Here is a 27,170-nt window from a genome sequence, read left to right on the forward strand (position 1 = left end):
ATATGAGAAATAACTGCAGAAGATGGACGTCATGTAGGTCTATTATTGGATTTTGTACTGATTCAGCAGAGCCAATAAGCTACCTGAATACAAAACCCATTACATTTATCTATGGTAAAATCATCAGCTCAGCTCAAAAGCTGATATCTCAGCTGTGGTTAATAAAACTGAGTAGTTAAAGAAGCTTTGCTTTGGTTTAGGTCTGCAAAATGAATAGGAGTGATTGAATGATCAAACACTCAAATACATTTTTAACCTAGAGCTGGTGGATTAACATTACTGATTAAAAAAGTACCATCCATGAAGGTGAAGTGTCTGTTTACGTTTCAGTATTACAATGAAAATGTACAGTATTTTAATTGGATTATTCCATTGCACACAAATTACATCCAAAGCCATTTTTCAGTGCCAATGCAGGAAGTAGTATGCCCTGGGGAGGTCCAGGTGGCGGGTGGGCATGTTACATGGCCAACTGAGTCCTGTCACAGATCATTAGCTTTAAAAAAAAGGAAGAAAAAAAAAAACTGAATCTTACCATAATCTTCAATCAATTTTATCTAACCTTGCCATAACCCAATCATAGTTCCCATCCAAAAAAAAAACATTGGCATTGAGCATTCAAAAATGTTGTCAAAGAATTCTGGGTTTTGCAGAATTGACCAATATAAACTTTATATCTGGTCATAGGGTTGCAGTAAATGGACATTTTAATGTATATTAAGCTGTATAGTGGGCATTTAATAAACATATACCGTCAATTATATAATTTTAAAATTAGCTTTATCTGTTGATATTATAGCTTCTCCGGCTTTGTAGTAATTGTGGGAATTGATATCTCACCTGAAAGGAAGATAAGGCACAATGGACCTTTTTCACAGCAGACATTTTGACTTGTCATAGTAGGAAAAGCCCAGCTGAAATTGATAACCTTAACAACGATGGCTCAGTTCCATCAAGTGTCCCAGTAAGCTATTTCAGTGAGTCAGTAACAATACCAGGGCCTAAATGCATTTAAAAGTAATCAGAATATACTCTTTATAGGTTAAAACACTCAAATCTGTGGAAAGAGGACGCTTAGGCAGTAGTAGGCCTTCTTAAGAGCTTATGATCTTCATGATTAAAAAACTCCTACTGACTGTACTGAGGGTAAAAGCACAGGTGGAAACAGTACAACAATATTCTACTTTAGTAAAAGTACAATTACTTTGATAAACTAAAGAGGAAGTAAAATTACTGGTACAAAAATCTACTTGAGCAAAAGTTAAAAGTAGTTTATTTAAAATGTAAGTAAAAGTTACTTAATTACATTTTAGCAGCGAGAGGAGATATACTTTTATTATATTTATACCTATTTTAATATCTTATTTATATTTATTTAATTAAATCATAGTTTTTTGCAATTTGTTAAGGGCCCAGAGCATAAACAGTAAAAAGAGACAAAAACCTTGATAAAAGCAACTTAAAACCATTTTGAGTTGAGTTTGTTGTCAGATATTATGCCAAAACAAAGTTAGAGAAACTTTTTATTTCGTTTTTTTTACTTAGTAACTGATTTGGTTTAAAATGTAGCAAAGTACAATACTTCAAACATAATGTACTTGAGTAAAAGTAAAATTACAGATTTTAAAAACTACTCTTGATGGTAAAACGACTTAATCACAGTAGCGATTAAGTCATAGGAGTCATAGGAAAATCAGCTAGCATTTTTTTCTTTTTTTTTTACATTACCTGTAAAATAATTTGTCAGCAGCATCAGCTGGCAAAAGTGATTACCGTCTTATAAGTGAGGCAGACACAGAGCCTGGTGTGTATACTGTAAATTTTGACAGGACAGCAAACGTGAATGGTGAAGTTTTATTCTAGTCGCTCTACAGAGAGAGGAGAGAGAGAAAGAGAGAGAGAGAGAGAGAGAGAGAGAGAGAGAGAGAGAGAGAGAAACAGTGCCACTGTACAGAAGAGCTCCTGTGAAATTCACACAAAAAATATTGTTTTTACTCTTTATCATTTATAATTCTCCATGATGATGTATTCCAGTATGAATTTACAAGCGATGTATACAGGTGTCATTTCTAAATATATTCAAAATAGTTCCTTAAAAGTCTTTCAGGAAGTATTAGTTTAAAAAAAAAAAGCTCTATTCTTACAGCAAACCATAAAGAAAAAGGTCTCGTATCTTTGGAGGGATAGCAGACTCAAAGTAGAGGGTTGCTTTTTTTTTCTTTTATCTTCTTTACAGTTGAAGTCCTGACTACACATGAAGGAGAGGGAAGAGAGAAGCAGAGCTGGTGATACAGTAATTCTCACCTGCCATTGGAGGAAGAGCAAGGATGTCCTGCCGTACCAAACCAAGCCCTGACCCCTGACCCGCTACCCCACTGAGCAAAAACGTGGCCTGATAAAAGACCCGTCATCCAATGAGGAAGTTGCGCTAGGGCCAGGTCCTCGTCTTCTCCCCCAAAACAGCAGCAGCATCTTCATTGTGTTAAACATAGATCATTTTTTTCTCTCAAATATGTATATACTCACACCTGGTTACAACGCATTAGTGATCATAACATCATAACAAAAAAATAGAAATAAAAAAAAAGAAACATAAAACATTAAAATTGTTACATCTGGGGTTGCATGCCATCACCTCATTATTTATCATTAAATGTAATTAAAATACATTTTTGTCATTAAAAAGAGCAGGGTTGTCATCACAAGGGTGTGTCTGAGAGAGAGAGAGTGTGTGTGTGTGTGTGTGTGTGTGTGTGTGTGTGTGTATGTGTGTGTGTGTGCGTGTGAGTGTGTGTTTGAACATAAAACAGCATCAGTTTACATGACAGTTCTGTAAAAGTAGAACAAATCGAACAAATCATCATGAGTTCATAAAACGCGAGGGTGCCGTTTGATATTTTTTACATGTGCATATTGTTCACTGGTCAGCTCACACAAGCAGCATGTGGAGATAAATATGATAATAATAATAAATATGCAGATAAGATGCAAAGAAAGACAAATGTTGCTCGTCAGTCAACATCGGGTAAGCTGATTGAGTAGTAGAGGAGAGGTTCACTGCAGTATTCCAAGAATACAAAAAGGGTGAAATGACCGCGGCTGTTAAACATGGAGCTTCAATTGAAACACAGTGGCGAATGCAGTCAACTGCCATTAAAAACCATTGAGAGAAAAGAGATTCCTGCTTGACTATTCCATATAAGGGTAGCTTTTCAGGATTTGGATTTTCAAGTAACATCCCCCATTCTGTTGAGGGCGCTCAGGAGTGAAGCTGTACGCAACACACCCCTCACTGAGCAAAAACCACCTAAGCCCCCCACTGCCATCCCTTCTTCACTTCCTCTTCTTCTCACTTTACTTGGGTTGCATGAGCCCGGGCAAAGAGCCGAACTGGAAGACCTAGGACTGGTAAACATCAAAAGGAGAAAAGTTTGATTCTGCTTTGCGGCCGTTACAAATCTGTTGTTTTTCTTCTTCTTGTTTTAATTTTTTTTTTTTTTTAATTTTTATAATTTCTTTTTCTACAAAGAAATCTGCGCCGCATACTGTTCTGTTGCTACGGTTGAAGCTCCCCCCAAAATGCACAGAATCATCCTGAGGTATTTTATTTGATACAATTTGGCTTTGTGAATCCAATCAATCAAGCAAATCAATCAGTCAGTTAACATGGTTACATGGTTTTCTTTTGACTGTACAATTTGTACAGCGTAATGCTATGTGGGCACACGTGTACATGGAAGAATGTGCATGTGCAAGTCTTTACTGCTAAGTGTTATCAAAAAGAACAAACAAACAAATGCATAAACAATCAGTTTAGGAACCAAATGTTCTGGTTAAGACTTCAAGCTTACCCGAGTTCTGTCATGCAGAGACACAACTTACTCCACACGAAGATGGATACATGATTGATGAGCACATAACAGTGGAGCCTCCTCGGCTCCATCCGGCCTCCATCTTGCCCAGTCCACCCACCCAAACAACGCTATGAAGGTAAACAAGGGATCTATCTCAAGTAATCTTCAGATTCTCAAGAGCTTGGTTGACTCCGGATCAACGGTAATTGATTATCAATAATTGTTAAACCAATCCCGTTGACTGTGGTGGTGAGATACCGTATAGCTCTGCTATCCAAGCAAAAGTAACCAACCAAACAAACCCAATCAAAGTTCGATTTTACAAAAGCCAAAAGAAATAAAGTGAAGTAGTTCTATAGTCATTCAACACTCTAGTGATGTGTCATGTTGTTTAAGGAAGGGAAGAAGGAAGGAGGAAAGAAGGAAGGAATCGTCAATGTATTTTTTTTTTTAATAGGTAATACCCTGTTTCTCTGGGAGGTCAAAAGACAAAAACACATCGGCGCCCACTCCCTCCCAAACTCAGACGAGGTTTTGATGGACACAGTTGTCATTTCATCCTTTTCTCGCTTGTTTATATCCTCTTTGCTCTCTTCCCTTCCACCACTGTCTTGCTCTTTTGCAGCAGGAGCCACAGCATGACACTGATTTACTAAGCACAAAGGTCAGGATAAAGGTTTCGATTGTACAAGTATCCATCCACCATCCCTGGCAAGACAGTCCCTTTTCAAAAACATGTAAAATATGTGTCTAAGAGTGTATTTGTGTGTATTTTGTCATCTCCGACACAGAAAAAAATCTACATGCAAAATAAACTACTACTCTTGATGGTATTTTTCAGAAAGCAAGGTTTTTTCAAAAGCAAATGTGGGAGAGAGGTTTTAAAACTAATGGCTATTGTGCTACCAAATAAGCAAACACTAAAATCCTACATAGGGGGATCCGGATGCCAGAATCCCTAATAAATCTTATAGTTTAATAGAATAAAAAAGCAATACTTTGCAATTATTTTTCTATGTGCAGAGCCATAAATGAAATGCCCACCAATTGCCTCAGGTTTCCCTGCTTGTGTGGTGTTTTCTATCAGCGATTTTGTCAGTTTGTCTTTTTTATCTGTCAGTCTGTAAACATTATTCATTGATAGCACCTACATTACTCTCAGCTTCTCATCACTATCATGTCCCTTAGCATGGGCTTAACACATAAAACCAAACTCTGACCAAGCACACCGATACCTTACTGCCACAAACAACTGGAGGCTCCGCTTTGTGCCATTTAGCCGCTCATCTCCTTTCTCCCTCCCTCTCCTCTTGCACTGCCAGGTGCCTCAGTGGCCATATTTGTCAGAGTAACAAGCAGCAGACCGTTGGACTAGCTCACTGTGATGCCCCTGCCCTCCTGGGACGCCTCCATGTCTGGCCATGACATCAAACCCATCTGGTCTCTCTGTCAGGCCTCTTCTCCTCAACTAGCAAGCTGCAAGCTTGACAGTGGAGGTGAAAAGGAAAAAGGAGGGAAGGAGGAGGGGTTAACCCCTCTCTCTCTCTCCCTCTAATCTCATATACTTTCTCCCATCCTCCTCACCACTTTGTCACACATTTTAATCACAAATCAAATGCCTCCTTCCAAACAACCTCTGTAGGAGTCCTCCTTTACTGTAAATTAGGCTTTCTCTGTCCCAATCATGGGAATATGCCATTTCCTAAACCTTTTTAAAACCTATGGGGTTAATGATTCCCCTCCCCTTTACACCAGGATACCTTATGGCAGCGTGCCAGCCATGCATCCAACTCATTGGTACATGGCAGAGAATGGACAAAAACGATGATATCATCTGCAAAGAGAGTAGTAGTAGTAGTAGTACCATCGTACCCAAGTGGGCACGAGTTCTTTTGGATTACAATGTCGAAGAGAAGAAGAAAAACGTAGTGTGGCTATGGCATCCCTTGGTGGATAACATAGTTAATAAATTATAATACAAACCCAGAGAGCAGTAAGGAGGAGAGAACACATCATTTCTTATGTCAACTAAACATCTGACTCCAGACTGGGGATTTTTTTATACACCCGTCTATTGCTGAACTGGGCTGAGTTTAGGACACCACGTGGGGCCGGGTATGCACTAGTCTTATTGGCTGAGTAAGGCATCACATGCTCTTTATTGTACATGTCATTGGCTATCCGCCCATCCCGTGAGCAGTATGAAGTGGTGGATTTAACGGAAGAGCGGAGATTGTTCGCATCGTTGCGTGTTTTGATGGGGGGCGCTCCGACGGCCGCAGCAGGTGAGGCCACCGCCAGCTGATTGTAAATATCAGAGGAGCTACGCCCATGGACCAGTCTGCTGCTGGTGTCATCCCTCAGCGAGTGGCTGAGGAAAGGGTTTTCCGAGCCATGGGCCGGGTACAGGGACTTGCTCCTCTTGCTCTCCTCCAGGTTGTGGTTAAACAGCATTGATTTGGACCCGGTGCCAAACAGTCTGCCGGAGTAGGGACGCATGCCGAAGAGGTTCGCATAGTGCGAGTCAGATGTGGAGTCCAAGAAGCGATCCTTCTCCTTGAGGCTGACGCTGCGTGCCGGTCGGCCCAGGTCTACATCCTTGGGCTTTTCAAGCATGATGTTGTCAAAGGAGTGCTGACGACTCAGCCTCAAGCGGTTTCTCTTTTGAACATGTGGCCCATCTGTCTGTGGCCAGTACAGACCAAACATTTCATCTGGTTGCTGCTGCTGTTGGTGGTGCCTGGTGGGACTGACCAAGGGGTCTGCAAGGAGCTGGTCCTCACTAATGTCATACAGGTTGGCTGTGTGGAGGCATGCTTCACACCGATTATAGGGTGAGCGTGTGGCAGAAGCTGCAGCAGGTACAGCAGGAGTGTACGGCGCTCCTGGTGGGTAGCTAGCACTCACTTTTGACAAGCAGGAACGACAGTGTGTCTGTTTATAGCGGTCGATGGATTCATGTGGGGACAGGACAATGTTTTTCTCTTTCATGGTGTAGTGTTTAGAGTAAGTTGGGTCTGGTAGAAGATCTGAATCGGTATGATGCAAAGGCGAGGAGTTCAGATGAATGATGGGCTGCTCACACTTCCTATAGTTGTCACTGTGGTCGGAGTAGATCTCGGGATAATCCAAATCGTCTGCAGCGAGGCCACGACTCTCACGATAGTGAATGGGGTCTGAGTGCAGGCTCAGCTCTCGTTCTGAGTCAATAGTGTAAATTTTCTCTCCTCCTCCTCCTCTCCCAGTTTGGTTGGTTCCACCGGTGACCTGCTTAGTCTTTAAGTAGGACAGCTCTACCTCACTGCAGTCCCTTGGGTATTTTGACGTCATCGGTCTTTTTTTTAAGTTGTCCTTGGGCTTCAGGTGCTTGTTGTTTTCTGGGTCCTTGTAGGAGGCTGCTCTACTGGAACAGTCGGAGATGTCAGAGTGGGCTGCATCCTCAGGGAGGTAGCGCTGTGTCTTCATCGACATTCGTGAGTCTGGCATCAGCATGTCAGGCATCGGAGGGGGCCCAGGAGGCCCTGAACGAAGCGTGTCCACTGACTTCTTCCACAGGGTCCGGGGCGGCTTGGCATTGGTCTGGACTGAGTCAGCACTCACTGCCACCTCTACTGTGTTGGGATTGGCATCATTTAGGGTCAGAGGATGCTGGCCACCCTGGAAGATGTAGTTGTTAAGGTGGTCTTTGTGGCGGTTAGCAAGATAAGACTGCAGGTCACCAGTGTCCCCATAGATCATATCTTTGGGAGCATAGCTGCGGTTGTCAGCATAGATAAAGTTGCCCTTCTCTGCCATCATGTCCATGATCATGGGACCAGCTGAGTGCATGAACTCACGTTTGGGTGAGTTCATGCGGGAGCCACTCAGGTTAGACATGTTGGTCATCTGTTTTGCTGATTTAATGAGCTTAAGCATTTTGTCCTGGGGGCTAAAGTCCAGATCTGACTTTTTCTTCATGTCAATGTGGACTCCATGGATGCAACTCCAGATTCCCTGTATGGAGACATATGGATGATAAAGTGGAATGGAGGACAAAAAATGTCACAGGACAAAAAATGAGAGAGGAGTGGGAGAAGGAAAGAGATCAAATGGAAGAGAGGGAGAATCAAACATAAAGACAGATTGAGAGAGAAATGGAGAAAGACAAACAGTTATTAGTTATCTACTCTGGCCAAACATATTTGTGGTCTGTATGTTTCATAAAATTTTGTAAATTGGCGGCGATTTAGCAAATCACAGTACATTGAACCAACGCAGCATTTTATCACCATTAACACAAACTTGAAATAGTATTAAATTAGGCTTTCTTTCATTTTCTCTGAAACAGAATTGTTGTTCAATTTATTAAAAAAAATCAAACTGCGCTCCTCAGTAAAGATAGAAATTTGTTTTGGTAAAGATATGAATCTTCTAAACAATATAAGAGGATGGTGCAGTAAAAACAACATCATAATTTGGGACATTCTGTAGTAGAAAGGATTCTGACTTAATCATAAACACACCAAGACAACAAAACACACACAGAATGTTGCTCAAAAAGAATCCAACCAGGCTAAATGCAGCCCCGCCAGTGTATATTTTCTAAAGGGGACACAAAATATGATGCAATCCAATGAGAGTCTTTCTGCAGCTCCATCAATTCAACAGTACAACTGTTTGCAAATATATACCAGTCTTGCAGTTAATAGAATCCATCTAATAACCTGAATCAGCAATGACTTGAAAATATGACAAACTGCTTACAATATCTCTCAAAACTCTATGCCCCAAGCCTCCGTTACAGGCACTCCAGAGGTGACAGAGAAAACATTAAACTGTAAACAGGAGAAATTACCATCACTACAACTGACTAACAGTGATGTATTAGAGCTCTCATTTTACAGTTCAAAGAACAAAGACAATGTTTTTCCTAACTGAGACCATTACCTACCTCACGTATACATCCTTAAAATGCATTAATCACTTTAACAAATTCAAAGTGCTTTTTTGGTTCAGCACACATTTCGTTGAGCTAATCAACACAAAAAAAGGCCATTAAGGATGTCTCTTGCCCTAAATCACTCTTGAGAATGGCTTGGAACAACGTCTTCTTCAAGAACCTCACTTTATCTTTTCTAAAAGTTTTTGTCTCCTCACTACTCCCCCTCTGTTAACTTTGAGACACACTCTGCCTCAAAAATAGTGCAGAGACACTGCAGTGCTTTTAGGGATGCACATCTATGTCGTCTGTTCTCACACGCAACAAGGGAGAATGCTGACCTTTCAACAGACTGAGGGAGAATAGATTGATTTAGCATGGGTTGCCGTGATTTCACCCAAAAACATGCTGCAATAAGGATCTATTTTTGTCGATATTCAGGGCTGCCTCGTGATCCCCCGCTCCCGTCTCCACCCCCCTTCTCCTTTGTGCAGCACTCCCTCCTCCACCCTTGTTTCACTTGGTTTCTTAGTTTAGCAGTAGCTCTGTTTCTCTGCATGTGTGTGTGTGCATGTGCACTGCTCTCTTATTCCGCTGAGAGAAAATAGAACTAAGATAGAGCTGTCTGACCCCAATAATGCAGCATTAACCCCCTGTATAGTTGCAGTGGTTTGTTTTGCCTTAAAGCCTTGAACACGACCACTGTTAACCCAGTCAGATCACCCCAGGCCCAGATATTCACACAGCTACATACTCACATATGCACACCCTCAATGTTATTTTGTGAGTTGACTCTTGGGCCAAATTTAGGACCAAAAATATGTCTTGATTTAATTAAAATTTGAATTCTGTGTAAAGCTGTAGTAGGTTTTTGTTCTCCCAAACCTAAACAAAGGCTAAACAATGCTTGTAGAACACGCAAGCACATGCAAACAGACACCTCCAATGTAAAAAACTGGTCCTTACCCGACTGATGGAGAAGAGAAGACCTGGTGTGCCGGTACAAACCCCAGTGAAGCAATATCTAAGCCTCCAATAGAAGAGATGCTCAGACACAAAGGTGATGAGGGAGAGCCCCATGGCCGTGGCCAGCATGTAGAAGACCCCAGCCATGTTGTCCACATCAAGCTGACTGGACATCACCTCATTCTTCTCGTTGTGGCAAATTCCTGTCAGCCACTGGGCTTCTAGTTCCTCCATTTCACCTGAAAAGCAAAAGAGCAGAGAGAGGCTCAAATCCTTTACCGAACGGCTCAATGGGGTTTGAAAACGCCTCAACAGATGAATTTTAAAGCTTTAGTGCGTAGCGTTTTCATATTAAAGAACCTCCGTTTCATTCAAGCCATTCCTAAATGAGTTGATACAAAGCTACTCTCAGCTCCACACAACTCTTTCTGTATTTCTCAGTATGGCTATGTTCAGAAAATTATGTTGTCCGGCAACTTTCGCGTGCAGAAAATCAGAAGATAATTACCTCTTCTGAAGAGTCCATCATGTTTTTTGAATCCTCCGTGTCCCCCTTGGCTACTAGTAACTGCGTGGAGGAGGGGTGGGGGGTGGTGCACGATCACGAAAGGTATGTATCATGTGGATGTGCCGCAGTTTTGTCGTCATTACTAAGAATTCCTCACGGGGGAGACAGAAACTACGCACTATAGCTTTAAGGGTAGACATATGTTAATACCCTGAACTACATCATATAAGACGTGGAATTACATTTAGAATTACTACTGAAGTCACCGTGCATGTATATAAAACCATCCTATAAAAGCTGCTGTTGAATCTTTGAAAATTTAAAATTTTTTATTTATCATTACATGATGTTATTTACTATAAATTGATGATAATTGGTGATATCATCTGCAAAGAGAGTCTTCATTTGTATTATTTTAAAAGCAGATGTAAAGTATCATACGATATAAATTGTATTTCTGAAGTTTTGTATTTTTAGTAAAAGTGAATAGGGATTAAAGCATTAATAGAGATACTTGATTGTGGCAAACAATATCTGCGTTTGGGTGAATTTAGTTTAAAAATATCTGTGTCAATAAAGGTTGAATTTCTTTAACTGTTTGGTTTTTCGGGAATTGTTGTTCAAAATACATTTCTTTGGGCCTCACCAGCCCCTCCATGTTGCCTGATAGGGCAACAATATTGTTTCTTTAGTGTTAATGAAAGAAAGGTAGAAAGCAACAAAGACCTTATCTTTTCTCATCCCTCACTCTGTGATTCCTCCCCTCAGCCCACCCTCCCTCTCCGGCTTCCTCTGTGACATTTGGCGCGTGGCTAATCCAATCTGTGTCATTCAGGGCTGGATAACTAAGGCTGCTAGTGGGGAAAGACAAATATCATGGTGGTGTTCAGCTCGATGTCTTCAGGGTGCAGACTCTCTAAAACATCATTAAACCTTTCGGACAATTGAGAAGAATTTGTCTCCTGTTAGATTCACAAATACACAAATAGATGTAGCCACAGTATATCTGTTTTAATATGACATTATGACATGCTTGGAATTGGCAGCAAAAGAGAATGAAGAGAAATGAGATCTTTAGGTATCAACAGGTCACTTCTTTTCAGGGCTCTTTTTTTTTTTTTTTTTTTAAATCGTGTGCATTCAAAGGGAAAAGCTTTGGGGAGCTGCGACTGTCTGCACTGGTGCTCTGACTCTGGGGGCAATGTATTGCTGAAATTCAAATTTTGTTCTCTTTTCACCAGTCAGACGGCTCAAGCAATAGTCTGGTGACCAGTCAGTTGGAACACAGGAACACACGTCTCTACAAGTTTCATCCACACTTCCAGGGCTTTTAAAAATGTTTAAGCTGGGGGAAAAAAAAACATTTGTTATAAGATGTGTGAGAGCAGTAACACAACTTTTTGCTTTCCTGTGTTCTCCATTACATTGTTACGAACCACAAACACGAAATCCATTCCAGTTCAGGACATTCGCTTAATGTAAGTTTCTTCAGAGTGCTTATCTGCACACTGAAGTAACCTCATAAATGGTCGAGCTGTGCACAAATAGTTCCAGACCCAGACTGGTCTGACAGATTACAATCTTGCTACACTTTCAAAATGTATGAATTTGGACTATTGCTGCTGCTCCAAGACAGGTACATTTGATCAGGATTGTCTGAAACTGGGATTGAACAAGTAGTGAGAGCACAAATTAGTTACATTTCCATATTGCCAAACAGGTACTGCATAAAACAACAGTATTCCCATTACAGTATATCATACGAAAATGTAAAGATTTTTTAACCCTCAACAAAAAGGTGAGACGTGCAGTTTGCTTAGCCATATCTGCGCCAGACCATGTTGTTGTTGTTGTCTCTGTCTGTCTGTCTGTCTGTCTGTCTGTCTGTCTGTCTGTCCATCTGTCCGTCTTTCACCTTCTTCCACTCTTCCCTGAACACATCGTCTCTATGTCCATGAAAAGCCATATGCTCTCCACCCAAGTTGTGTCTATCTGATCAAGTAGCATCTGCTGAGACACAGAGTCACTGTCATCTATCAAGGACTTGCCCTCTTCTCACTCCCCAAATTTCTCTCTCTCTATCTACCTGACACACACGTCTTTCCTCATCTTCCTCTCGTACCGTACTCCCTTCCCCCGTCCACTCTTCGACCTCTCACTGGCCATCACACACGCGTCGCACACTGTCTAGTTTTTCTGTCTCTCTCATAATTTCTCCATCAATCTGTGTCTTTTCTCTTTTCCTCTGTGACACACTTTCTTTGCAGTTTTTGTATCTCTTTTCCCCATTTGCTACCTCTCTATTTTCTTCTCACCTTTCCTTTTTCCCTTATGACTTTTATCTTATTTTCCTTACAACGCTGAAGTCATTAGTATGGTGCATAGAGAATGCAGATTTTAAACATCATTAGTAAGTTGTATATCGAATGACTCCGCTAAAAGAAAAAAGTGTAAAAAGATTGAATGGGATTATTAACAGGGGGAAGGAAGCTAAGCAAAACAAAAACACTGAACCAGATGTTTTTCAAAAAATTAGTGTGGCCTGTATGCTCTGCAGCCCTGATAAGATTTGGTTAGGGAGGATTATTGTGACACCAATGTTCATTTAATCAACTTCAGTGCACTTAATGTGAGTGGCTGTGAACACTCGCATCAGCAAAATGCTTCCGATGTAAAATGTAAATGAATCTATCACTAAAAGCTTGAGCTGCCTCGCTTTCTCTCTGTTATGCAGTTGGAAATTGTTTATGTAAGAACTTCTGAAGCTACTGTAATAAAGGAATGTGGTGATTCTGATAGAGTAATGCTTACACACACACACACACACACACACACACACACACACACAAGCAGATCTGGTGCTGCAGAGAGGAATATATTAGAATAACTAACACACTCTGCCCTCTGTTTAGAGCAGCCTTTTGTGTCCAGAATAACATCAAAGGACTATTTATACTTCACTGCTTTTCCTTTGTGCTGTCAGCAGACAAGGCAGTAGAGATGAGCATGTGTGTGTGTGTGTGTGTGTGCGCGTGTGTACGTGTGCATGAATCACAATGGTGGCAAGGAACAATGTAACCTTTTGCCTTCGTGGATAGCGTCATGCACTTTGAATTTTTGTATGAGAACGCTGTGCGTGTGTGCTTCTCACCGTCTCCGATGATGGCCAGGATAGCCAGATCCACCTGTCGTTTCCAATAGGAGCCTTTCTGTAGAGCAATGCCGTAACCGGTGGTAGCAAAGATGTACCTGAACACAAGCATATCCAAACGCACACAAACACACACACACACACACACAAACAAACACACAAAAAACATACTTTAACCTTTAAACAAACATCACCTTTATTCTTCTAAAGCGGTGGTCTTCAACGTTCTTTTAAGCCACGGACCCCTTAACTGAAAGAGAGACGGAGCAGGGACCCCCTACTGCATATATTGTAGAAAATGAAGTTTCATTAAACTGGGCTTACAATAACATGTCAGCCTAAAGCCATTATACATACCTTTTTAGTGCTTGGAATACTAAGCTATTAAAATAATATTTGTTGGCATGATTTTATGAATAATGTTTTAATATTAAACATGCATGTGGCACGGTGAATCCTTGGCATTAACTGTATCTGTGGATGGCCTTAGTGACTACCTTACCTGTAGGCCAGTAAGCCTATGATCAATGTTTTTTTTTTAACAAATAGGCTGATTTATATTTGCTAATAATATGTTGAATTCATGTTGGGACATTTTAAATTTAGAAAAAAACAAACCCGCCTTTTGAATATCTCTGCTCTATGGTGTCACTTGGATTAAAAAAAAACTTGGAAATTTAGGTCACACATAGGCAATCAAAATGACTAAAATTAAATGTTTTGGTTGGGCCCAAAGAAAAGCAGTCTTAGTGTCTGCCCTCAGGTCTATCGTATAACAATACTGCCCCATATATACATCGAAACATGGTTGGCCGCTTTAATCATCCCTCCGCTCCATACTGGCCTTGAAGAGGTCCCTTCTTAAAACAATTTTAGTGTTCAGCTGATTTAAAATTGGATCTCTTTGCTGCCAGTGTAGAGAAGAGGAAGCATGGACAATGACCAATAATACGTACAATGTACATATGGGCAGGTGAGTGAGTTTTAAACCTTAAAACGTATATGTACCTGCCCATTGAATAATCTAATAATTATAATCATTATAAACATCATATATATATATATATATATATATATATATATAATGAAAGTGTTGTGTGTATGCTGCCTATTCTTTCTGAAAATTTCAGAAAAATTAAATTGATTGTGGTCATTGAATATGCTAATATGAATTCAGTATTTAACATGTTCAATGAATTTGAATGGCGGTCAAACTGCACTCTCCGTAAAATGCTGTTTTGCTGTATTTTCTCTTGCTATTTTCTACAGATTAATGTCAATGTCAATTTTATTTGTATGGCACATTACACTACACGTAAACCCAAAGTGGATTAAAGAAGCGAGATACAACGGATGAATTAGTGCCCTTTAGATGAGCTGGTAAACACATTTTGTTACCTTTGGACAGAGGCAGGCTAGCTGTTTCCCCCTTTTTTTCCAGTCTTTGTGCTAAGCTAAGTTAGCCGGCTGCTGGTGGTAGCTTCATACTTACTGTATAAAAACGAGGGTGGTCAATCTTCTCATCTAACTCTCAGCAAGAAAGCGATTAACCATATATTTGCCAAAATGTCGAACTTTTACTTTATATGTGTGAAAAAATAATCAATTTCAGAATCACTGTGGCTTTTATATACATGTATCTGTGCATTGCAACCACAAACAAACCCTTTCCACAACTTTCCACAATGGTTTGGACCAAAGAATGGCAGGATCAGACCATGAAGTGAAGACAATCCACACTTAAAGCGTCTTTAGAATTAAAGCTGTGGTTACCCGCTGCCAATGGTCACCAGCTTACATCCCTCATCTCTGCCGGCCATGTAGTTCAACACTGCAGCATCATAGATGAAGGCATCCAGTTTCCTGCAAAAGAGGAGAAAAAAGAACAGAGGAAAGAGACAGAAGAAAACAGACAGAGGGAAGGGGATGAAGATGCATGAGGGGTTTGAATTGGTTTTTTTTTGTTGTTTTTTAAAGAGAGTGTGTAAGAAGTGCACAGAAGGGGACCGCAAGCAGAAGAGGGGCTTATTTTTCAGAATGTGTTGTTTGCTGGTCGATTCTAAAGTGTTAAATCATCTCCAGTAGGACTGCTATCCAAGCGTAACCAAACACATAGAGGGCACGGTGGGGAGTGGCTACGGTTCAATACAGCATGCTTCACTGATGATAGGACCTTGGAGGCAAATGGGCGACCTAAACAAACTTTAGACAGACACAAACATTTACACTCTCTCTCTCTCTCTCTCTCTCTCTCTCTCTCTCTCTCTCTCTCTCTCTCTCTATATATATATATATATATATATATATATATATATATATATATATATATATATATATATATATATATATATATATATATATATATATATGTCCATACAGACAAACACACACATAAATAAGCAGGTTGCGTGAAAGTGAAATGTACAAACAAAAAGATGCCAAACTCAGACTGACATTTTCAATGTAACTGATGCCATTACTAACTGCTGCTCTCTCACTCTCTCGGTGCCGGCTCATACCCACACACACACACACACACACACACACACACACATACACACACACACACACACACACACACACAGAGAGCCCTGCTAATAGTGCAGTGACTGGCTGGCATTTCCTGAATGTCAGATCCAGCCCTCTAACGGATGCTCACAGACGATAGTTCAGCTGTGTAATTAGCTTAACCCAGCAGCACTGGCTCCTCACGCAGGCTGTGTGTTCAAACATGTAGGAAACTGTGTGTGTGTAGGTGTGTGTGTGTACACTTCAGAATGGCTGCACACTGGTAAGCATGGATGTGTGAGTGCATGTTTGTAGACGCCAGCCAGACATATTGTGGCTCTAATGGCTTGGAGAGGGATTCAGCCATCACAATATGTCACACCTTCATTTTGGGGGAAATAAAATGTACCAGCAGAGATTTTCTCGCCACTTTCTCTCTATACCTTCAAACATTTTGAACTAAATTACCATTTAGTGTGACTCTGAATCGCATTTTACACCACTACGGGGAAACTCTGCAGCGGAGTACATAGGCTGTCACTTGAGCTGCTGTACAAATAGCATCTGGACCCCAAAGAAAACATTTTAACTGAGCTACATTAGAAAGCCTAATTAAAAATGACTTCACAAATTATCAGATGTTTTCTTGGTATACCTCTTTGCACACACGTAAACTTTGTGTTGAGTTGAAAGTGGAATCACAATTTCAAACCCTAAACACCCCACGTTTCAAAACATGCAAGGCTGTCTTCAGATTGACAACAGCAGTACATCATAAAAGCTCAAGGGGGCCGCAATCGTGTGGCTACCAGAGATAAAATGAAATACAAACAGTTCAGGTTGAAGGCTCAGGAGAAGCCATGAATCTTCACGTTGAATCTCTGGAAATACTGGAAAGTTACCACAATAGTAATAACTCCTTTGCTCCTCTGTATCTGTATTTGCATGTTAGAATCAAGATCATCCTACATCATGATATTCTACCTGCCGTGTGCTTTTGCATGTATGTGACTTGTAGAGCTGGGCAATATATCGATGTCATATCGATATCGTGATATGAGACTAGATATCGTCTTAGATTTTGGATATCGTTATATCGTAAGATGGCATAAGTGTTCTCTTCTCCTGGTTTTAAAGGCTGCATTACAGTAAAGTGATGTCATTTTCTCAACTTAACCAGACTGTTGTAACTGTTCTATTATTTGCCTTTACCCACTAAGTTATTAGAACTCCATTACTGATGATTATTTATAAAAAATCTCATTGTGTAAATATTTTGTGAAAGCACCAATAGTCAACACTAAAATATCGTTGCGGTATCAATATCGAGGTTTTTGGTCCAAAATATCGTGATATTTGATTTTCTCCATATCGCCCAGCCCTAGTAAACTTGTCAATGGAGTGTGAAGCTTTTTTTGCCAAACAACCCTGCACTTTTCTGCCAGTGCCCTTTGTATTGGGATCCCCGCTGTGCCGACACAGTGGTCCCACTGAAAATGAATGAAGCTACATTTCTACAGACAAACAAATATAAATGCAACAGTAAGAGACCCAAAATGTAATCAAATCAATTCAACTCCCTGGTGCATAGTTTTGGTTCTTGTGGCTGAAAAAGATTTTGCGTGTAAAGCCTGTCAGCATTATGTGTGATCAGAGCTAATCCAGCCATCGAGCCTTAAACAGAAGAACGCCGCAGTGTTGCTCATCTGCTAATACCACAGAATAGAATTATCAATGAGGGTATTACTGGCTGCACACACCTGCACCTAGCGCTGTCTGTACGGATACAGATGAGCGTGTGTCTTTTCATTCTTTTTATTAAGCATTTTGCTTGTGCTTGTTTGAATGTCGTATTAGTTTACCGAAGTATGCATATTTGTGTGTGTGTGTATAATTTGAATTTTATATTAACTTCATTAATCCTGCCAGGGAAATCAAAAAAAAAAATTCACTCAGTTTTTAGAGCATACATGACACACAGGCCTGGAATACACAGATGCACACATGCTCAGGACCTATACATGCACAAAAGGAGAGATGTCAGAGTGAGGGGGCTGCGGCTGACAATGGACAGGTGCCCCAAGCAGTTGTTGGTTCGGTGTCTTGCTCAAGGAGGTGAACTGGCACCTCTCCGGCTACCAGTCCACACTCCCGACTTTTGGTACGTACAGGGACTGGAACTGGTTCCCAACCCAACTCCCCTACGGACTGAGCTACTGCCACCCCTAATGTGTGTGTGTGTGTGTGTGTGTGTGTGTGTGTGTGTGTGTGTGTTTACCTCTGTGCTGTATGTTAATACAACAACACAGGCAAGGGTATTATAAACGGAGCAGTCTTTACGTGTTTTCATCCAGTTTACTTATGACTTATGGATGAGAGAGAATGAGCTGAAAGACATATCTGCATGGAATTCATGGATCAAGAATAACATCCATCATATTTGTTGCATGTGCCCCCCCCCCCCGCTCTCTTTCCTTGTGAAGCAGCCCATCCTTCGAGCTGAGAACTCTAATTGGATGCTACCCGATAGCCATTAACCAATCACAAATAACTTCTTGTCATATCTCCTTATCAACCTTTTGTCCTTTACCAGTTCCTTTCCACCATTTCTTTCTCTTTCTCCCTGCCATCTCTCCATTCCTTAATGTCCTTTCCCCTCCTCCTTTCCTGTCCCCCTCATCGGTCTCTCTTCCCATTTCCCTCTTTATTCTTACCCTCAATTTCCCCTTTTGTCCTTTTCCGTTGCCCTCCATTTTTTATTACATTACTGCTTTCTTCTTCTCTAGTCACTTGGCCCTTTCCTCCTGCCCCTCCACACCTTAATTTCCTCCAATCAACCTTGGCCTCCTGTCCCACCCCCTATCCCTATTATTCCCATGATGGTGTGATGAGAGTCACCCCTCTGCCTTTGCTCCTACCTTTCCTTTTCACAGCTTTTACCTTCACTTTTCTATCCATCCAAGCCCAATGTCTCCACTCTTATAATCCGTCCTTGGTTAGCTTTGTGATAAGCCCCACTCCCTCTCTTATACACACGCAATATGGAAATATATTGACGACAAAAGATCTAAGAGCACAAAACAAATTGTTTGCGCTACTCAGTCTGCAAGTCAACATTTGAGAGAGCACAGGCACAGATTTGTAACAGTAGAATTAGATTTGAGAGTGCAATCCCAATCATGCACAGTCTCATTTCTTTCCAGCTGTTTTAGCAGCTTCTGAGCTGCAACAGGACACACACTGAAAAGAAGGGCCGATTGGAAACCACTTAAAGGGACAACATGTGATTGACATATTTTATGTTTTAAAGCTAGATCATTTGCCAACAAATTGAAGTGATTTTAGTCCAGTGAAGTGAGTTTACTCTAGTTATTCACACGTTCAAATGATCTGTTTCTGTGTTTGCTCACGTTTCTGTGCTCCGTGGTGCACAAATCTAATTATGCTCTTAAAAATCTGTCCCTGTGCGCTCTCAAAGCTTGACTTGCAGACTGAGTAGCGCTTGAATTTGTTTAGTGCTCTCTCAAATTTTTTTTGTCATCAATATACTTCCATAGCACACCCCCACCAGTCCCATTGTAGAGACCAGTACTAAAAATAACTCCTGCTGTTCCCAATGAGAAAGCCCATTCATCCCCAGTCTCAGAGGAGCTGTCACAGACAGACACAGACACAAACACACGCACACACACACACCCACACACATGTGAAAGCAAGCACAATCACAGACATGTAAGTACTCACACATCGATGTTTAGGTGCACACGCACACACACACACGCACACACACACACTAGAGTATTGTTTTTTTTAGGTTAAGTGAATATTTCGCAGAAAGTGAAAATAGTATTTGATCGCGGATTAGTAAAGGAATGCCCTTACTCACAATCATGCATACACAGTGTTCCCTTACCCCGTTTTGAGGCTGACAAGTGCGTCCACGACTCCGGTTTGATGATATTTTACCATGTACTGGTGCATAGCGGGGTAGTTCTTCCTGATGTTCCTCTCTGTGGATCCGTTTGGAACCGTCCCGAAACGGAACGGAGGCGAGTATGCGTACGGGTTCTGAAACTGTGGTGGAGGAAAGACGGAGAGGAAATAAGGAGGGAGGAAAAACAGAGGGGTAAATAAAAGATAAACATAGAGAGAATCAGTGTGTGAATACGGTGTAAGTGTGTGTGTCTAGCTGTGTATATGTTGGGGGGGGGGGGGGTGTACAAGCAGTATATTGTATGTATAGGTCATACAAATTGATACCCTATAGAAAATATATCAGTCACAGTGAAGCGATGGACTTTCCTGTGATTGTTTAAACTCTTGATTAGTTTCATTAACTTGATTTGAAAAGGACCCCATTTTGGGGGGAAAAGGGCTTAGTCTGAGAAGTTGAAATTCCACTTATAGTATGAATGTCCACCCTGTGACCCAAACCAATGTATTGCCGTAAATAAACAGTACTATAAACTATAAACTAGTTTTAAAATGTGCAGAGGTTTACTTACAAGCTATGAAGTGGCCACAAATTGGATTTGAATCAAACACACTATGTCACAATGATGCTGATGCATACAGTATATTGTGTACAATATTGATATATATATAAAGTGATATAAACACAGATTTGAAAGGCAGCAGCTACACTGATGTTGCTGCATTTTTACAGCACAGAGTTGTACTTTATTTAAAGAAAATCACCATTCAACAGTTCTAATTTCGAAACAAGTGTGGTGATATATGTGCCCCTGTATGTGAGTGATCAGATGCTGCATAACAGTGCACAACATCACCTGCTTATTTGCATCTTTACATCTATGACCACCTAAACTACAGTGCCTGTAGTTTGTCTGATGAGTCCTGTAAACACAACTGATGCCGTTGAACTTTCTAATATATTTGATCAAACTTCACAGACGGAGCTAGGGTATCAGTCCTTCCAGAAAAATGCAAAAATCCTTGATTATGCGGCATGTTTTCTTAAAAAATGCGATGGAATATGCTGGATATTTGTGCAATTTTATGTGATGAAATTGCGGGAACTTGCAAAAACTGCGGTTTGATGAAAAAGAGAAAAAAAGTGATTTCCCCAACACCCTGCTTTTCGATGATGTTCACGTCACTTCATAACGTCACTTCATAACGTCACTTCATAACGTCACTTCATAACGTCACTTCATAACGTCACTTCATAACGTTCCCATGGCAACATCGGAAAATGGTTGCTCTTGTGTGAAGTAAACGCAACATTTTTCAACTTTCTGCTAAGATATATACGTGACTTCTTTGCAACGAAAATGTAGGGATTATGAAATCATGCAAGCCCCGGAAATGATGCGGAAATCGGCAATTTAAAGGAAAAGTGCGGCATATTTAAAAAAATGCGGCCCCCGAATAAATATGCAGACTTTGGCTGATTATGCATTGAATTATGCGATCGCATAATCGCGTTTTTCTGGAGGGACTGGGGTATGCAGTTTCTCTATATTGCCCCAGGTAAATACTGGGAATCCAAATGCTTAATTCTTGAGATTTCAGTGTAAAAAAGCAGTAACTAAAATATATTTGTCTTATTCATTTCAGTTGACAATGTACAACATGAATGTTTCCTTTACTAGATCTCTACTTGAGAGGCCACTTTTTTCCTCTCTCTCTTTTCTCCCCATCTCTAACAGAATTCATTTTCCCTTTTTTTTTTTTTTTTTAACTCTAGTCCGTGTACAGGTCAAGGGTTTTGTAATAGTGTGCTTGTCGCTCCGGTAACAACCTACCCTCAAGCAGTGCAGTAACAAGCTGCCCTCAGTGCCAGAAACAGACAAACCCTATCAATTAAAAGTGTGTATTATGAGCTCCACTCCACACAGTTTGAGTTTGTTTGTGTGTCGTAGTACTGTGGTACTGTGTACGGTGGTTTTACTACATATTATTAAAAGAGTTCTGTAAAATAATATTCCATGGCATTCCTACATGTCTGTTTTGCTTTACTTTCACATACAGTATTCATAAAACACATAGTGACTCAACCTATAGGCGGAGCATGACATATTTTATTTGCATATTATAAGCACTGGTGTTCTATTCAACATCTAAACATGTATGTCCAATTGTTGAATTGTTTATGTGAACTAGTTATATCATAAATGTATCTGCATTATATATATGTAAATATTTACGCATACTGTATCTGTCTGCACACATGTTCATCTCTATTGTATAATCAGGTCAGGGTGAGGGCGTTTTCATAAGTCTGCTGTGCATGCACTAGTGGTGACGTCACGCAGTGTGTGTGTGTGTGTGTGTGTGTGTGTGTGTGTGTGTGTGTGTGTGTGTGTGTGTGTGTGTGTGTGTCAGTATCCCAAGCGATAGCCCTGAGGAAACGCTCTCTCCTCACGCAGTCCTCTTTCTCTTTCCTCATCCTTCTCCCCTTTGTGGCTTTTTTAAGGTGGAGCAGAAGCTTTCCGGTCAGAAGAGGACACGGGGAACTAGGGAAATTTATATTGGGACAGAGCTCTTCTCTTGCTGGATAATATACCTTTTTTTCAGAGCAGACATATTGACTTGTCATAGCCGGAAAAGCACGGGTGAAATTGATAACGTTAACGATGGCTTAGTTCCATTAAGTGTCCCTGTCAGCTATTCCAGTGAGCCAGCAAGAACAATACCAGGGCCTCAGTGGAATGCAGCCATCATTATTTCTTTCAAACACACTTGATTTTCATATTATAACATATTAAAACATATGCTGTAATAAAAAAAAGGGCTTTTGAGAATTGCACCAGCTGCTGCTAATGAAAGCTTGATGAGAAAATGAAAGAGCAGGGGATCTGTGTTTCAGACAGTGGAGGTAATAGTACGCAATGCCCTGCTACAGGGCCATGACTGACAGCAATGCCCTCTAGATATTGAGATTTTGTTAACAGGTGATTGAAATCAGCTCCCAATCCTGTTTTTTTACGTGATTTTTTTTGTACTTTTAGGGGGATGTTTGGATGTATAAAATACAAAGATCCATTATAGTATATCATTTTAATACATGTTTTTTCTCTCACAATCCCATGTGGTGGTAAAGTGACCCTACATGGGACCCTAATGCTGTGTATATTACATCAGCTCGCCCAGACTGTGTATTCACCTCTCCTCTCCTCTGTCTTTCATTGCTCCTCTTCGTTCTTCGTTCTGCTCCTCTGCTGTTACCCTCTATTTTTTATTATAGAAGTTCCGCTGTTATATAAGCAAAGAACTGCCTTTTTTGTATGTGTGTCTATGTTATGTCTGCAAGTGTGTGTGTGTGTGTGTGTGTGTGTGTGTGTGTGTGTGTGTGTGTGTGTGTGTGTGTGTGTGTGTGTGTGTGTGTGTCTATCGTGGTCTCTCGACTCTAGATTTCAATGCTCCTGTTTGCCTGTCCATCTCCGTCACATGCCACTGTGTTTTTCTACATGTGCGCTGTATCTCTCTTAAAGCAGCAGTTCTCAAGGTCCTTGTGTGTTTAGTTTTTATTCTTCTGTGGCTAAACAGTACTGTTGTGGTGTCACTGCAAAGTGTTGACTTGTCAATCAGCCTGGAAATGTTTTACCACAACTTTCTGTAGCTTAAGTTAGACTTTTCTTCTCAAACGTTGAAGCTGCTCTGCGATTCTGAAAGCAGTTTAAGAGTGGCCCTTTTAAAATCAGTCCTGATATTGGTCCAAGTGGTGGGCAACAATGTTTTTTTTCAACACGTTTGTATGTGTTCAGACAGGCGTCTCTGCTATCAAGGGCAGCTGTATCCAAAATGAGATTGTCATTGATTCCATGTCATTTTGGCGCATCGATCACACTACAGAATAGAAGATGCATTTAGGCTCACCTCTATGTCACACTACAGGGAGAGCGTATAAATTAAATAAACTGTACTGTAAATAGATGGCTAAACTAGTATAACATGATACTGGTGCCTAAACGAGCAGTATAAGGGCTCTATGTTGCACTCAGCGCAATTGACTTTGTACACCGATGCATGTATCATTCCTATTTTGCACCCAACGCACAGCGGTCTTTTCCCTCCACAGACTCACATTGGTAAATTAGGGAATGAACTTGCACTCCTGGGGGCTGTTCAGCAAAAAGAGGAGGCGTGTTCCGGCGAAAACATTCCCTAGTGCTATTTTGCAGTTTCAGAAAACAATTTCGGCACTGACCAGGAAAAACCTGATCTAAAGTCAGTGGCGCGTTATTCAGATGCTATTTTAAGGGCGCATGCTTGGCCGTAATGTAGAGTGTGCACACCGCGCATACACTTTGCTTCTCTCATCTACACGGACCCAGCAGTTCCCATTTTTGCAAACCATACATAAATACAAGGAAAATATGACCTTGTTTTACACAACATTTCCATGAATCATGGATGTTTTATTGCACGTTATTGCATGTTACGCCCAAACCACACCTATGAGTAATGTAGCTACTTCAGACCAACCAATTTCAGTCATTTATCCCGCCAGTATATGAATATATATATATATATACATATACATTCGTATATATCATATTCATATGTTATATTAAAGATTTTTTTCAAGAATCTTTGCACATTGTTCGGTATAAAATATTAGAAAATTGAATGATGTTATATCTAAACCAGCTCTCAAAATTTCATGAATTGTCAGTAAATATTCATATCATTAGATATAAGAGGTTTGATTGCACTGTTTGTTTTTTCCTTTTAGATCTCTTATAAAATGACTCAGCTGTGGCCAGTTCCAAAACCTGGTTACTGCTGTTATTATTATGCCAAATCGCTGGAACCCCAACCCAGCACTTGCTGAAATTTAAATTGTTTAACTCTGTGGGCTAAAAACCCGCTCTACTATCAGCTGTTGAGAAACGAGAACAGGATGTCCTCTTCAGCAAGCAGAGACAAATAGGCCAGTGCTGTAACGACAAATCGCTGGTGGTTATAGAGCCTAAAATGCCACAGACCTGTTAACTGACTGCCCTCCACTTGCATATGAGATGGCCTGCTTGGGAGACATGTTGCCAACAGCTCAGCATCAGTGTTGCCACAGTTACTTTGAAAAAGTAACTTAGTTACTTTACAGATTACTTGATTTTAAAAGTAATTGAGTTACTTTACAGATTACTTGATTTTAAAAGTAAATTAGATTACAAGTTACTTCATTAGTTACATTCAGCAACTGCCAACAACACCCCCACAGCTTCAACATAAAAATGACAACCGGTTTACTGTGAGGCAGCTCGGCATTGCCAGTAGTAGGATCTGGTTTATTATGGCACAAAAGAGAGCAAGTCAACCGCGTTTAAGGGCAGCATTTCCGCTTCAACATACTGCCCGACTTCTTCAACTCTCCCCCACTTACTGGTTTTGCACCAAAGTCCAGCTTTTGTTGTTTGGGTGGTGGGGGACCTCCTGCCCTCTGCTTCGCACCACCTGCTGGGACTTGCTCTGTAAGTTTGACTGCAGTGCTGCGACTCCAAATGTTTCTTCAAATTTGACGTAGTGTTTTTGTATCTAGATAGCACTTTGTCGCCACCAGCACAGAGTGTACAACGAACCTTAATATTGCCGTCTTTAGCTGACATAACCTCAAAATACTGACTGTATTTCCAGCTAGAAAATGCGCATCTCTCTCCTCCCTCCATTGTTGGTTACGTTTGTGTCGCTGCGTGGTACACATTAACTGTCCACATGCTGAAAACGTGACCTGTCCTCATGTTGAAAACGTGACTTGTCGCCTACGTGACTTCACTCCCCGAGACGAAAGAAGAAAGCAAAAATATATATTTTTACTAAGAAAAATGACAAAAATAGTAACGCACAGTGACTTGGATAAGTAACTTTAATCTGATTACTTGTTTGGAAATAGTAACGCGTTCGATTACTCGTTACTGAAAAAAGTGGTCAGATTAGAGTAACGCATTACAAGCAATGGGTTACGTGGCATCACTGCTCAGCATACATCAAGCGGGTAAGCGAGCATCCGGAAAGCGTACCTGCTATGGGGAGATTCTGAAGCTAACAAGCCATCACCTTCTGCTAGCACTCCATTGACTCCCATTCATTTTGGCGTCACTTTGACAGCGAATAACTTTACATCTGAAGTGGTTAAAGACTCTATTTGCCCATTGTTTATTTTCTAAAGAAACATGACAATGTATAAAAGGCTCCATTACCTTGTATCTCAAGTTATGGTCCCGTAGTGGCTGGTTTTGTAAAAAATAGGCTAACGATTGTGTCATAACCACGCGACTTTCTATCACACAGTAGTCAGGAGAAGCTCGCAGGAAACCGGGGGGGATCATGGAGGCATACAGTCAAGGGAGGAGCCCATAGAGAGTCCATGAAAGCATTGGAACAAAATATTTCAACAACGTTTTGCTCCTGCTCCTATGCTCACTCACACTTCCTACTCACACTCTGGGGACAATACAACAAACTACTACTACTTAAGTATCCATCCTTTTATTTTAGATGACATTGTACATCGCCACATGTGGCAATCAGAGCTATTGTATTTCCCCTTGTCAGTCCTAGTTTGCACAGGCAAGTACCAACAATGGGCCTACATTAAGCAAACTCTATGTCACAGAATAAACGTTAACATTTAGTGATATGAAAAGGTTGCTCAGCCTGATTCAAGACCTCTGAATCGCCACCCACATCACAGATTTTCTCGGCAATTCCAACAATGTGTGGTGATGGGGTGTCTGTGGTTTAGTTTGTACATCTGGTTGGTCATTAATCGCAAAGGTTGGAGGTTCCACAAGCTCTCCCAAAGTGTCCTTAAGCAAGATGCTTATAACCCCACTCGTATGTGCTGGGAAAAATCCATGGAATGTACACAGAAATGTTCAAATACACCATTTTACTTAAGGAGAAAATAACACATATATATAATTTGCTTCAAACTGCACGTGATTAGCATAAAATGGGCATGTCTGTAAAAGGTGGAACTGGTCTGTGGAATGTCAAGGATATACTAGTATATCCTTGACTAGTAAAAGGGAGACTCATGGGTACCCATAAAACCCAATTTTTGTTTTTAGATATCTTGGGGTGAGAGGTCAAGGGACCCCTTTGAAAATGGCCATGCCAGTGTTTCCCTCACCAAAATAGCCTAACTTGTATAGTGTTATTTACCCTTTCTGGCAAGCTAGACAAGTCATGGTTGGTACCACGGATGCTTTAAGGCACTGACACACCAACCCCATTATCGGCCGTCGGACAATCTGGCGAGGTCGGTGACTCGAGTCTGTTTGGTGTGTTCCGTGC

At 40.8% G+C, this 27,170-nt stretch overlaps 1 protein-coding gene across 1 annotated transcript in view; it reads right to left on the reverse strand.

The window, feature by feature from the left end:
- Nucleotides 1-2,885: 2,885 nt before the first annotated feature.
- grin2aa (glutamate receptor, ionotropic, N-methyl D-aspartate 2A, a) overlaps nucleotides 2,886-27,170 on the reverse strand; it is a 143,161-nt gene continuing 118,876 nt past the window's right edge. Inside the window, exons 10-14 of the mRNA XM_028599134.1 lie at nucleotides 19,819-19,979; nucleotides 15,171-15,260; nucleotides 13,398-13,495; nucleotides 9,739-9,977; nucleotides 2,886-7,847 (exon numbers count right to left, since the gene is read on the reverse strand). Of these exons, the coding sequence (XP_028454935.1) occupies nucleotides 5,883-7,847; nucleotides 9,739-9,977; nucleotides 13,398-13,495; nucleotides 15,171-15,260; nucleotides 19,819-19,979 (2,553 nt within the window). The 3' untranslated portion in view covers nucleotides 2,886-5,882. The remainder of the gene's footprint in view (nucleotides 7,848-9,738; nucleotides 9,978-13,397; nucleotides 13,496-15,170; nucleotides 15,261-19,818; nucleotides 19,980-27,170) is intronic.

This window comes from Perca flavescens, chromosome 15, assembly GCF_004354835.1.
Source record: "Perca flavescens isolate YP-PL-M2 chromosome 15, PFLA_1.0, whole genome shotgun sequence".
Classification (NCBI taxonomy): Eukaryota; Metazoa; Chordata; class Actinopteri; order Perciformes; family Percidae; genus Perca; species Perca flavescens.